The sequence below is a fragment of the Aulonocara sp. 'chitande type north' Nkhata Bay genome, linkage group LG18 (genome assembly GCF_057382095.1).
Source record: "Aulonocara sp. 'chitande type north' Nkhata Bay isolate Kocher_YH1m ecotype deep benthic linkage group LG18, A_spYH_male_GT1.1, whole genome shotgun sequence".
In the NCBI taxonomy this organism is placed as follows: Eukaryota; Metazoa; Chordata; class Actinopteri; order Cichliformes; family Cichlidae; genus Aulonocara; species Aulonocara sp. 'chitande type north' Nkhata Bay.
The window spans coordinates 18,873,637-18,888,634 of NC_141361.1; the positions used below are offsets into that span (position 1 = coordinate 18,873,637).

The 14,998-nt window shown below is 40.9% G+C and overlaps 1 protein-coding gene across 1 annotated transcript in view; it reads left to right on the forward strand.

Moving 5' to 3' along the window:
• The first annotated feature begins 980 nt into the window (after window positions 1–980).
• The window catches only part of cdh2 (cadherin 2, type 1, N-cadherin (neuronal)), a 59,778-nt gene continuing 45,760 nt past the window's right edge, over window positions 981–14,998 (forward strand). Inside the window, exons 1-2 of the mRNA XM_086270549.1 lie at window positions 981–1,306; window positions 2,946–3,054. Of these exons, the coding sequence (XP_086126675.1) occupies window positions 1,247–1,306; window positions 2,946–3,054 (169 nt within the window). The 5' untranslated portion in view covers window positions 981–1,246. The remainder of the gene's footprint in view (window positions 1,307–2,945; window positions 3,055–14,998) is intronic.

The following is a 14,998-nucleotide window of genomic DNA, read 5'->3' on the forward strand; positions in this document are numbered from 1 at the left end:
TTATATATTTTATCTTATTCTTCCCAGTTAAATTTGCCCTTCATTCTAATTTGTGTTGTACAGTTATTTCATTTTTAACCTTAATTTATATTTTATTCCTTCCTAGTTAAATTTACCCTTTTTAATTTTTCATATTTATTTCCTATCTTATTCATAGCCTTTCCTTTTTTTGTTTTCTTTAGGTCACGAGCAGTTGTCCAAGCATTTCACTACATATCGTACTGTGTATGACTGTGTACGTGACAAATAAAATTTGAATTTGAATTTGATTTGTAGTAGCTCCGAGAGGTAGGAGGGGGCCAGGCCATTAAGATAAATGATAATCCTTAGGATGTAACATGCAGCAAACAATATTTATCCCAGGGCTGGTGTGATCTGAATGTCACACCTAATGATCGGTAAAATCTGGGCTGTTTTTCATGCCAGCTGACAGACAGCTAACTGGTTTACTGATGCCCATGACATTCAAAAAGCATTTTCTTTCTCAGAGGAGTCTGGAGCCAATGACCAAAGAGTTTGGCTGGGAAACTATAAGGAAATACCAAAATGCTCCACTAAATGTGTGGCAATCATCGCTAAATAACTGTGTGAGTCTTTGGTTTGATACACTACTAAAACTTTTTAATACCTATGTATATGAAAACCATATACTGCGTTTGGAATCAGGACACTAATGTCCAATTAGCAGTTTTGTAATCGTGTATCTTTTCAGGCTGGAAATGTAAACCTATAGTTGTTTCTTCTACGTTTGAAAGCATACTTTCATTTGATGCATACTTTACCTATAAGACAGACAACAAGAACAACAACAGCAATAAAAATGCCATGTCAATAGTCATTAGACGAGATAGCTAAAGAGAACCCGCTCCTTTCCAATAGTGAAATTGGCTGTGTCACCGGCAGGGAGAGACAGTGAGATGGGCGGTTTATAGACTAGTGGCCGGGGCTTTTTTTTTTTTTTTCGTTTTCGTGTCGGACTGGATGGGAGGGCGCAGCAGCCTCAGTACCAGGCAGTGCTCTTCCCTCCGTCAGCTACGGACTGGATAGATAGAGACAGAGGAGGAGGCTGCTACATGCTGCCGCTGCTCCTGCCTTTGTCGTAGAAGGATCTCTCTTTTTTTCTCCATCGAGGGCTGTACTTGAGTCAGCGGGATATTCTTTTTTTTTTTTTAATTTTTAAATTTCTTTTTTTCTCTCCCTTTCTTTTCACGGATTCGGAGGGAATTAAGCATTCACGGGCGTCCAAATGTGTTCCTTACACGAGGGCAGCGGTCTGCTTCTGCTGCTGGTCTTGGCAGGACTGCAGGTAATGTAACGTGTAAAGCGGCTTCCAGCAGGAGTTACACCGGACAGTTTCGCCGCTTGTTTTCTTTCGTAGCGACGCTGTTAATGTTGAGTTTGGGGAAGCCGGGCACGGTGCTTAGACCCTCCAGCGGCCACTTTACATTGTGTGCAGTTTGATTAAAAACAGTACACAAAAATCCGCTGTAAAGTGGCTTTGACTTAAATGGCTTCTTTCTTTCTTTTCTTCTTTTTCAAGAGATGCTGCGTGCGCATTTTAGCCAAAAAAAAAACAAAGAAAATAATCATTTGGATGATTTGCAATCATTTTGCAGGCTAATGTGTTCTCAGTTGGGCGATACAGGCCCACGTTAACCTAGTTATGACTTGGTTATATTTAGTTTGGTTTAATATTTATGTAGATTGCTGCAGCGTGTCTCTGTCCCCCCGGGCGAGTTAATTGCATCTGTGGTAGAAAAGAAAAGTCTTTAAGATGAACAATGAAAAGTAGCCGACTACATGTTATTGTGGTAATTTCACCTCAGTGATGGGATAATGATTGTTGTCCAGCCTTAAGGTTGGAACCCCTCTGTGTAATGGGGTGACTTGTGGAAATGTATTTATTTTCATTAGTCAGACACTTTGAGCAACAGGGGAAAAAGCAATCAGGCAGTTAAATGAAAGCTTTTTGGGATCTGAAAAAACTGCAACTGTGATTTATGTTAACATTTGTATCTAGAAATATACATCCCTTATTCTAACGTGCCAGACTTCCAGCTCTGCTCCTCCTCCTGCTCCCCCAACCCCTCCTCTCTGCCAGCATTTTCCATTTAAATTCCTCTGATTAAGAATGGCAAGTGGCACGGATACTCACAATGCTCTTTTTCAGCGGGGCTCCTCTCGTCTTACATTCTTTTGAGAGTGCACGCAAAGAAACAGGGCCAGGCCTCCCTTCCTAAGAGCTGTTAGTTGGCTACATTTGGGCATGCCTGGAGACCAGAGCATTTTTTCTTAATAAGTATACCCTGCGTGTGTTCTTCACAGTCGCTGTTTTCTTTGTTTGGCGCAAAACTCACTCTTTATGGAAACACAAGTTTCATAAGCTTTGTTTTCTTTCTTTACAACAGCCACATTACTCTCTAAATATCTTGTCCCCCCAACTACAGCTTTCTTCTTGAAATTGGGGGGGGATATAAAAAGGAACATATTGATCAGTCACAACCTCGCAGAGTCTTTAGAAAACGCTGTGGTTTGAGGGTGTTTATTCAGACATTCACACGTAAATGTTTATTCCCTCAACAGTGGATTGTTAGCATTTACTTTTTATTCCCTTGTTCCTGTACTTCAAAGTGAAGAGTGTTTGTCTAGAGCAGTGTGTTGATCAGAGGGGCTGGCCAAGAGTGTTGGCTATTACCCTGTGCCTGGGCCCCTACACAGAGACAAATGGAGCTTGTTCTTGCCTAGCCATGCTTTTTGGCTAATGCTTAACCCTTTTGGCCTCATTATCCTAATTGCGGTCCCTGCTATAAAAACAACAGATGCTTTTGTACAACTGTAGGGACTTCAGAACGTGACCAAGGGGTTTCAGAGGCAACAGGAGTGCATTTCTGAAGGTTGATTTATGACATTGTTGCCCCTTTCCCACCCCCACCCCACTATTACAGATTGCAGCAGAGGGCAGGGGTGCCCCACCATGCAGGCCAGGCTTCTCTGAAGATGTATACAAGGTTGTGGTGCCAGATATCACCGAGAAAGGACAGCCCCTTTTTAACGGTAAGTAGTGAAACATTCCTTGCCCTGTTATGTCTCTCCTTGAGGGTGCGAGTGTGTGCATGCATGCATATCAGTTGAGCGTGCTCACCTACCTCCATGTGGTACAATTCAGGGAGGATCAGAACAAGCCTGACAGATTTAAACAATTAGCTTTAGTGCTGTTCTGTGGTATTGCAAGTCATGTAGTTTGCCTTGTAAACCAGCTTAAATTTGCCTCAGCTTTTTATGGCTCTTTTCTGCTTTGCTTGCATGGTGGTTTTTTTTCTCATCTCAGAGCAAGTTGAAAACCAGGCACATTGTTAGCTGACTGCTGGGCAAACACTGTGGCTACATTAGTATTATTATTATTTTTAGTTTACCTTTTTAGCAACTAATATCTGGTGGATCAAAACTTGTTGAATCCAGTGAAGATGTGACTCCTGTTGCAAAGCGTTGAAACCCAATTACTCACACATTCGAACACTTACACAACGTTAATCAAGCAAATAGTTTAGTTATTAAACATTCCCTGCCTTCCAATGAAGGGATGAATCATTTTCATTATCTTATGCCATTGCATTGCAATGTGTTGTCATAATTTATCATCACTTCTGTACAGATTTCAATCAAACTCGTTAAACATTTTGCCTGTTAGGTCAAACACTCAAAAGTTCCTGCTACAATGGTAGTGTTCTCAACTACAGGGTGACACTGCTAAGCCCACTCAATAGCAGTAATAACAGCAATTTAAATATCCTGGGGAATGTTTGTTACAGCAGTAGTCCTTCTTTGCTGAACACAGAAGTGGGTTTTATGTTTTTTCCAGCATATAAACTGGTGCAAACAAGAAAGTAGCAGTTCATTACGTTGCAGCAGGCATGACCAATACTGCTTCTTTGGAGTTTAATATTGGTGAAATGAGGATGCAGCTACTGTGAAATGGTACGCAGGTCTGGAGACGGTAATAAAAGTGGAATATATCACCGTTGTGCCATCAGAAGGGTTAGAGCCTTGAGGTCATTTGGACTAGTAAACATTCTCGATTTCACAGCGCGTGCCTAAAACTCGCACGCTGCCGTTGGTGTGAGTCTGTGGGGTGGAGGTGGCGGGGTAGCAGTGCCGAGGGAAGAAAGAAAGGAGCGAGGGAAGAGAGTGCTCCGATGGGTGGGTGCAGCTTTCACTGGGCTTTACCTTGTGCACAAGTTCCTGTTTGATCCAGCAGGTGATGGATTTCCCTCCGTCGGCTCGTGGATGAGCCGTGACTGGGGGTAATCAGGTTCTCTTTTGTTTGCCCCCACACTACCCCCCTTACCTCCTCTTTTCTCTGCCCTCCCCTCCCCCAGACACATTGCTGCTCTGTGGAGATTTCCTTGACAGAGTGGGGCACTCCTGTGTCATTGTAATGCAGCAGAGCTCAGCAGCGTGGGATGATGTTAATGAAACTGCATTCTCTAATGAAAATCTCCTGTGGCATGTTTTGAAAGACAAAGCCCCCACAGTGTGAAGAGTATTCCCAAAGTTTTACAACGTTGCTTTCACCATGCTGGTGTAGAATATTGCTTTTCACTAGCAAGCTTTTATTTTTTTAACTAATGCTTTTTTAGCCACGCTGAGCAGGCTGACGCTTTATGTTTCCTCGCATTTCATTAACGTCGTCAATTGTGAGCCTGGAGGTTTTAAATAACGAATCGGAAAGACACTGGCTGAATTGTGGAGTAGCTGATTAACCAATGAAGGTTCATTTCAGTATGCAAAGTTTTCTCTTTAAGTTGTTGGTGAAGGGTCACCAGATGTCTGATGGTTTGATTAGTTTATTTGAAAGAGGATCTTCTGGAGTGGCCCATGTAATACTATCAGTGCATTGCGTCTGGTGTCAGTAACATGAGTCCTTTGATCATATGATTTTGCATTTGACCCCAGATGCATTAGACACCTCGGAGGTGAGTCGTCTGACATCTTTGTCCCATCTAATTGCAGCGTCGTCTTTGCCATTGAATGACAATACACATCCCGAGGCCTGTAAGACCTGGAAATGGTGGCGGTTCACATGGAAACTGCTGACATTGTATGCGCTAATTTAAAGACATCCTGTGGATTTAATGATAGGAACTGTGGCCAGCCAGTTAACAATGTGTATTTAGTAGTAAGCGTTAATCAGGTTTGTGTAAAGCAGACTTTAACTGTTTGCTAACCACGTGAAAGCCCATTGATTTTCATTAGATTGGTAATAATTAATTGCATCAAAGTAACATGGCGGAGCAACACACAGAAAAGTCAGGGAGTACAACTATTCTTTTATGAGGATTCCTCTACAATGAGCCATTCAAGGGAGGCTGTGCTCATTGTTTGTAGATGCCAAACCACATCAGGCATGGGCAGTTGGGCGCTATGTCTCCACGGGGCTGGATATGACCTTGCTTTTAGGCCGGAATATTTGCTTTGGCCTGATACTACCGAAGAGAAATGACCAAACATAGTTGTTTATTATCAGACCATCACACATGTGAAGGCAGTGCTTCCCCCTTATCTAGTTTAGTTGTTTGACAAAGTGACTTTACTAAATTGCATTTAATTTCAGGTAGGCTGCGGCTGTGGGTGGTTTGCTCCTGGGTTTCTAATGGAATCCTTGCGGCTTTGGAGAGCTGACACACATTGTGCCGTTTTTTTCTAGATGAAGCCTTTAAAGCAGGGTTGCAAAGCGAGTTTGTTGAAGCATTATTCAGCAGAGGTTTCCCTCCCTAAAAACTGGGTTAATGAAAAGCCCAAAAGCTTAATTGAGTTTAATACACTCTCTTATGCTGCTGTTCTGCTATCCCCACCCCCTCCCAACCTTCTATGCTGCTTTCATTTTTCTTTCCTCCACCCCTGAGCCCCGAGTTTCACTTATTTTCTTGACAATTATGGGAGCTCTGGTGATGAAAAAGAAGTATGTTTATAGTCAGCTTTGGCCTTGGTTCAAGTGCTTTAAATGTGCTGGTGTCAAGAGGGCCCAGTTGGCTGGCTGGCTCCACGCATGACTTGGAGGATGGATTTACAGTTGACCGGTTTAATAAAGGGATTGAAAAAAGCAGCATCAATATCAGCGAGTAGAATACATCAGGAAAATGTTTCCAGGCTAAATATATCTTAGAATTTGTAGTAAATGTATTATTTTGACTAAATGCACCTCTTTGCTATGTTTGCAAACCTTTTAGACAAACCGATTTTACTCTTTTGGCAGAAGAACAAATCTGTTTGGAAATTCTAAAATTCTGAACCAGATAAACCCAGTATGTTGTTTTTCTGTCTCTCTGCTCTGTGTTAACTTTCTAATACAGCCGGGGCCACTCATATGTGTTCAAGGGGCCCCAGTGTTTGGTGAGACATGACCCTGCTCGACCTGCTCTGTAAACTGGACCTAGTGCTCAGCAACACACTCAACCTTTCTGCCTAGCCTCAAATTGGGAATGAGGTTGTCGGGGGTTTCCTGATGAAGTATAGATAAATGGAATACCAGCCAAAAAGGTCCTGACCCATCACCGGGGGAGGCCGCAAATGCATAGCACTTCTACCTTATGTTATTCTGACCCGCAGAGATGATCATTCATCACTTAGAGACACAAACGCAAATTTAAAACCTAGGGTTTTTGAGACGTATGCAGGTTTCTAAGCATTTGCCCTCCAACAGCATGATGGACAGTAGGTAACTATTATGGTTTTTGTTGAGTGGACCGAGAGTTGTATGGATCTGCCTTAGGAAAAATCTATAGAGCTCTTTTGTTTGTTGAAATATTTACTGATAACTCCGAAAAACAGGAGAAACAGGATATTTACTGAGCTGTTGAGATCTCTGTTTTTGGGATGTGTGAGATGGATCTATTTTTTGAAACTCTGTGGCAGCACTTGGCATTTTAATCTCAAAAAATGACTTTATTGATATTCAAATTCATTTTCGAGACGGGATCCATAGGCACAGAGTAACTACCATGCAGTATGGGAAAATTAGGAGCACTACGAGGAGACGCTCGTCCTTTATATTATATTTTCTTTGTATTTCATGTATATTCTTTGTCGCTGCGGAACAACGGGACCATGGCCATCTTTCTCTTTTTACCTCCCTTCATTTTTTTAAGCTAAGGCAGCACTTTCACTATAACTTTGTTCAAAAGAGCAGTCCGCTGCCCCTGCCTCCCTCTTTTTTTTTTTCTCAAAGTGAATCAATGAATTCAGGGTCTTTGTTTGCTGAGATCAATATGTTGTAATGAAGGCTGCGCTCCAATTCCCAGCTAAAGAATCACTGTCGGGTTCGGGTTGAATTTGTTTTATTCTTTATTGTTATCAGCCTGCATACATTTGCTTTCATCTGACTTCACTCTACCTTTTCTTTCCTGGGAGCAGCATGGCCTAGATAACCACCACATATTGTGACGACAGATTGAATCTTGGCAGCAAATGGTTTTGGAGAGTAACCTCTTGTAAGTTGCCGGCAATATAACAAGGAAACAGAGTGACTGGAGTGCCATTGGTAATAACATCGCAGTCATTTGTCAGAACATTATAGCTCCATTGCAATCCTAAGGCTATACTGTAACAGTGAAATACTAGTAATGTTAGCGTATGAAAGCAAATACACCTATTTGTAGCTAAATTGTGTGCGCTTCCTGAGCCTGCTGTGCGGCATGATTTTATAGGATGCATTTTATTGGTGTCTGAACTTAGCTGAAGTTTTCTCCGAATCAAAGCTAGTATCAAATTAATGCTCCATATTTGGAGGCAAATGGGCAGACACTGGCTTGAAGCTTCTTATCGCCTCAGTTCATGTCCCTCTTATCAGTTACAGGCCCTGCCCTCTACAATGGGCACCTAACAGCATACCACTGACACTTGGAAGTAGTTAAGTTGCCCTTCAGTCATGCCTGTGTGTGTGCGTAGGAAGTTCGACCTTGGCATATAATTAGCTTGTTCTGCCCAGAGAGGTCTCGGTGGAGGTGGAGGTGACGAAGTATAATGGTGACTGAAGCTTCTATAACCAGCTAGGTTTAAAGGCTCTGTTAACATAAGATTTGACAGAAAATCGGCTGTCAGGCCGTGCTATATAATTTTGACTGTGACTGGTGTGTCGTAAATGGTCCTTTGCCTCTCGCATAGTGTACACGTGGAACTCCATTTGCCAAATCACAATTTTAATGTCTGTTTTCAAAGCGCAGTGATTGAAGATGGATTTGAGAAGCAGGGATTTCACAATAGAATTCCTTCACGTGATCATATGAAGGTTAAGGGAGTTTATGAGTTTTTATCTTGCCACGTTTGCAGTTACTAGTGACATGAAAAAGATCTGGAACATTCCTAGTTATTGTGATTATGAATGCCTGGCGCAGTGGTTCTGATATGTTTTATTTAATGTGAAGAACACCCAGAATGTGCAATAGATGACCCCGCCGTGTAATGAGGCCATGTATAAATAGCTGTATTGACCTGACTTTCTGCATATATGTCTCTATATAACTGGGCTAGTATTATTTTTCACAAGTGAAATGCTAGAACCAGTGTGGAAAAAAAAAAGAAAATGCCAGCTTGCACCTAGAAGACAATACATCATCACTTTGGATTGAATTGTTTTCTTTTCTAGGGTCTGATTTGTGGATTTCAGCGTCATTTTTCTTCTGTGGGAGAGCCTTTTTTTGGCTGGTAGAGCAAACAACTCCACGTCTCTTTCACAGATTCTGTCTCTACAGAGAAAGCGCTCTTTGTAGTGTTTCTCCAGCTGTTTATTGTGCAATAACCCTGTTCGATTTTGCCCACAGTTTCTGTCTGTGCTGTGCTTGTTTTTCTCATTATGTTAAGCTACATGAGTGCACGGAGTCCTCACGTTTATGCTGGCAGGCATGTGAAAGGAAGCCCCTCCCACTCCCCCCGCTGCTTCTCACTCTTGTTAAATCTTTTGTTCGTAAGGCGTTACATTTAACTCCAGCCTTTTTTGCTTTCCACCAGAAAAGTAGGCATTCACTTACTGCTCAGGTGTAAAAGTCGTCGGCATTACCTGTCTTGCATAGCTACGAACGACAGACAGCGGGCAGACAATGCAGTCTTTGAGCGCAGGGTCAAACCAGGAAGCTAATACTCGAATGAATATATTAATGAGATAGTTTGTGCAAAATAAAGACTGAACAAGCCTTGTCTTTAGCCTTTTTTATGTATGCAAGTGACACACATATCTCACATATTTCAAGCCTCAAAATCAAGAGACTACAAGAATTGGCTTTGTATTATTCCTCTGACAAAAGCAAACAAGTGAAATTTGAAGCATGGATAGATTAATTGACCCACATACTGTCGCCGTGTTCACAAAGGCCCAGTATCCTGCTTAGGAAGAGGCCAGTTCAACTATTGTGTTCTGCTGCAAGCTGAAATTTCAATGCACCAGCATTTTTCTGGACACTAGCCTCTTATGACTTGCTAGGTTGTATCTTGTGACATTCTCCATGTTTGATCCAGTCCTCTATCACCTCCACCACTCGCCTTTTTTCCCTTCCCCCTCTGCGTCATGATGAGTGCTTTAAGATGGAGGAACTCCCCTGGCTCTATATAATGATTGATGTGCCTTAATTGGGTAATGCAAGGACAGTACTGTAGCATTTAGTCCTTTTACTTTGTTTCTTTCTTTCTTTCTTGGTTGCAGTGACCTTGGTTGAATACATATATATTATATATACATATATATATGCAAACTAGGTCCTAAAGCTTTCAGTGTAATATTGATTTGGACTGGCGATTGTAAATATTTCTTTACATTCTCTCCCCACAAACTGTTGGCTCATCATATGTAGCCCACAGTATTACTCGTCTCAAGTGATCTACTGTTACCAGGCCTTGCTGACACCAGTGTCTGCCAACCCCAGGGATATTATGATTGACCTACAGCAATTTCTTGCCTCCATTTGAGCATGCACTATAGCAGTAAGCAACATATCACTTTGCGGTCTGTGTTGTCTAAGTTTATATTAGCTGTGTCGATATTTACTAAGACATTAAAGATCTCGGAGAATGTCACCGTTTTCCCCCCCAGTTGCACTGCCTCCTCAGCAGAACAGGGTCTGCAAGGGTAATGTTTTTTTTTTTTTTTTCTAATTGGTTATGCAAACTGCAGGTCTGATAGTTCAAAGCATGTTTAACCAAGATATATGGTGCTTAGGTACGTAAGAACAAAGAACAGGCATGTTTGAATCTGATTTCGATTGGTATCGCTCTTGTTATGAATGTACCTTTTCTGACATTTGTGTGTTTCCTTGCTTTTGTCCTTCCTATTCTTTATGAATTGAACAGCATTTGCTAGAAACCGTAAGCTAGCTATACAGTCAAGTAGCTACATTAGCAAAGCTTTGCTAGAAGTGGCTGTAAGATTTCTGAGATATAAATGTTACCGCAAAACTTACTTATACTTTCATATGAGATCTTAGCTAGCAGTGGTGTGGTTTGCACAGAAGAAAACTTGAACAAGGGAAGCTATATAACTCCTTGTTACAATGCAATGCCATACTCTTTGGATGCTGCGTGATTTGAGCTGGTTTCCTCCCACAACAGGACACTGACCCAAAGCAGAGCTTCAAACTTTGCAAAAACTAAAGTTTTAACAAAAGAAGCAGTCAGTTGTACATTGCCTGTAACAATGGCAGATCTCAAATGAATATTAATGAGATATGTTTTTGCAAATGTGCAAAATAACGAACAGAGCAAGCCCTGTCTTTAGCCTTTTTATGTATGCAAGTCACACACACAGGTCACACATATTTTAACCCAGATTTGAACCTCATTTTAAGCAGAGTGCACGAACTGGCATTATGTATATTTTTTTTACAACACAAGTGAGATTTGAGGCAGAGGTATGTTAAATCAGCTTTTAAGAATCTATCCATGTTTAACAAGATTCAGATGAAATGTGTCTAAACAGGCAGAATTTGCAAGTCCTGCAAGCCTTTGACTTCTGCATTATTCTTCAAGATATTCAAATATTAAAAGCAAAAATATATTTTAGGTGAAACTTAAAACTTCTATTCAGCTACCCTAAAAACAACAACAGCATTGTGATGTCAATTATAGGGCATATTACACATGTCTGCCTATTCTCACCTGTCAAAGCAGCTCAGGTATTGCCACTATTTTAATGGCCACTTTCTTCCAAGTACTGGGCCATGCTTAGTGTCCCGAGTTCTTCCGTACTTGTTCGTTTTCTTTATGGCTTTATATCATTTTATCCTGGGCAGATAGAATCTGCCTGTGTCAGAGAGCTGGCAGCAGCTGCCCATTAGATCTGCATGAGCACTAATATTAAAATCAATATTTACATTCCTAACTTTGAAATCTTATTCTGCATGTCAGTGTTTTTTTTTCTTTGTTTAAATTAGCAGGAAACCTGTTGGCACACTTGTCTAGATTCCAAGATGGTTGTGGTGGGCAAAAACACATAGCTGGAAGAAGAAAATCATAGCTGTACTAGTGGAAGGTGAGATCAGATAATTTGCCCAATGCCATGAAGCAGTCAAGGCCATGAAACTACTATGAAATCCCAGCTGTTTCCATAGTTTAGTCTCTTGACGCCTGAAGCAGAAAAAGTAGTCTTAACAAAAACCTTCGGGTCAGACGTTAGACTGGTGCTGTGCTTTACAGCGTGCAGGTGCTGCTGTTTTCTGGTCACTCATACTGATCTTTTTTAGCCAAGGGAAATGCATGGCAAGTACAGTGTATCTGTTATCCCATACAGGGTGTTGTGTGATTCAAGGTTAAAAAACAACAACAAAAAACTCAATAAGGCCTTAAAGAAGTTTCAGAAGTCACTCTGTATGCTGTGAATGTGGATTCGAAAAAGTCAGAATTGGTCGAGAGAATTGCACGTCTCTGCTCTTTATCTTTTCCCCTTTGTGTATATTTCTAAAGATCAGAAAGTAGTGAGTTGAACTATTGCTCAATAAAATTGAACTTTGACGAACTGAACATTCATTGAAAACACAATAGAAGCCCCTCAATAGCTTTTTAGATAGAGTACCAGAAGTCGTTACACTTTGTATGCCCTGGATTTGAAGATGCTGAACAACATCCCACCTACCTTCCATCTGATTTCTCACAAATAGAATATGCTCGGTCTTACTGTATATAGGTCCTGTGTCAGTTCTTCGCTGTCACACTAAGTGATCTAAATGTTGTGACCTTTGAAGAAGATAAGCTTCCTTTGGCTGACTTGAAGAGTTTGGAATAACGCCTTGAACCATTAATTCGCGGCACTGCTAACCATACGAGGGCTATGAGCCAAGGTTATTGACCTTTCACGCCTGTCACTAGTGATAGAGGGACCCACACCCAGAAGGGAAAATAAAAAACTATTAAGGAGCCGAACTTTGTATCGAACCGAGGGGGCAGCTTTATTCTCCAGATTTTTTTTTATTAGTTTTTTTGCTTTCATTTAAATTATTACTGTATTTTTTTTAAACAGCGTTTGACCAATTATTTTCAAATAAATTAGACAGCGAGAGCACATACAGCTAGAATTACACAAAATCACAGTGCTTCTATGAATATGTCTGGGGAGAGATCGGGGTATGTAATGTGCAGACTCCATGGAGGATTAAAACTTGGAGCACAAAACACATTACAGCAGCCAATCTTAAACTGAGGTCATTATTATCTGATGGATTCAGAGCCACTTGCGAGCCTTTCTGCAAAGATAATTTGAAGGACCTTGGAGTTTTATTTCAATCACAAATCTTTCTTCTTTGGTTTTTTGTTTTTTGTCTTCACTTGCTTATGCTTTATTGCGGCTGAAAGACAATGGGGTAATCTAACAGGCAGAAAAACCATTTTAATAAAATGAAGCATGTAAAGAATGTTTGTGTGGACTGTGGCGAACCAGAGCTGTGAATAGAGAAGATTGAGTACATGTTATTTCAGCCCTGTCCTCCCTCTGAGCTCCCAGCCTGTAAAATCTTGGGGGAGGGATGCATTTATATTGGATCAACATGCTATGATGTTATTTTGTTTTACAGCCCTGCTGGTTTTGTGTTCATAATCATACCTGTTATCTTACTGGATTCAACTAAAACCGGTTTTATAGTGTAGAGAAGCTCTGTGATGCATTGTTTGTATATAGGTCTGCAATTACATCCCAGGGGAAAAGGAAATAGATAAAAACAAGAGACTTGTCCCATAAATGTATTTTAGTTATTAGACAACTTTCTCAGTGCGGTTTAAAATAAGGGCAATTTTAATATCGTGCATTTGTTTCGTTCACATATGTACCTCAGATATTGCGTGCGTGCTTCACTATAGTCCAATTTAGAGAATCAGTAAAATTATGCTACTTGCACCATCCTCCAAGGAGGGCTGATATTTTTTCAAGTGTTTGTTTGTTTGTAGGAAAATAGATATAGGTTGAGGTAAAAGGACTAATGCATGAGAATTGCGTGCTTGAGCGTGCTGTTGGTGAGTGCAGTGCCTACTTATGCGTTACGCTGGTGGGGCTTGTTTTTGTGCTTAAATGGACTGTTTATCAAAATGTACAGTATAAAACTGGAAAAAAATATTATCTTGGCCTGTGGGTAGCAGGGGTGGGTATGAGTGGGAGTGTGTATTTTGGACCTGAAAAGCTCCATATCGCAAGAGCTTATACGTCGAGCTGGTGCTGCAGACAAGTGGGTGGCAGCTGATGGAAAAACATGCACTTAGGGTATGATCACACTGTAGCTAAGCATGGCTGTCACCTAAATCTCAGGTTCACACACAGTTCAGTTACAAAAGAGGAGGAGCACAAAATGCTGGAAATGAAAAAGTAAAGCCCAAAAAAATATATCTGGCTGAATTTCAGCGTGTATTTATTTGAAATTTACAATGTGTGTTGAAAACACAGTGGCGAGAGAGTTTTGCAACATCACTCATAACCTTTTTACTTTCTCCTCATTTCTCTTGGAGGTGTGAGTTGCCTGTGCCCTTTCAGTCGCAGATACAGATATAGAGACGGGAATAAGCTGTAACATCCTAACATTTTCAATCCAGGCGGCATCTTTGCACAGGGGCCGCCTCAGAATGTGGGACATTTTGCAGTCTGTGACCGATTGCAGCACTTCTTTAAAGCATTTCTTCTTTAGAGCATTTCTTTAAAAAAAAAAAAAGCCATGAAATTTGTCAGAAAGAAGAGTAAGTATTGTGTAAAAGTCTTGAGCCACCCCTCATGTCTGATTATATTTTACTTCTGATGTTTTAAAGTGGTTCTGAATAAGCATTTCTCAAGGTTTTCTGAAAGTCTTTTACATTTGGGTTTATTCAACTTTGGCTGCTGTTTCACTCATTTTCAGTCCAATTCTTTTACCTAACCTTTTTCAGATGACTGTTTTTTTTAATTGTCCAGCTACTTAATACTGGATCGTTCATGGAAAAACAAAAGCCAGCAGCCTGTCACAGTATCTGAAATTCATGTCCTTAAGAAATAGGAAAAATACAGCAAAGACCTGACACAGGACCTGAAAGATGCATTTGACCATTTAGTTACCCCCCACTTGCTCTTCACAAATGGTCTGAGTGAAAGAGTGGCTTATGAGAAGCTATTTCTAAGTAAGGGAAAGAGGAATAAAAAGGCTAAAGTATGCCAAATGGCACAAAAGCTGGGCTGAAAATTAGTGGCAACAGGTCTTATGAAAGTTTTTGGTTTAAATTGCCGTCACTATGTACGAAGCAGGTCAGGAGAGAGGTACAACAGCGGGAGGTACAATCTTCTGTAAAACACGGCGTTGGAGATCTTGTCAAAACTGACGAATTATGAATGCAGAAAAGTACATCGAGATTTTGATCCGCCATTCAGTACCACCTGGAAAGTGTCTGATTGGCTTCACTTTTCCACATGACAATAATCCCAAACGCACTTCCAATGCAGTAAAGGCATAGCTGGATAGAAAAACCCACAATGGACCTCAGCGTTATTGAAGCAGTGTGGGGTCATCTTAAC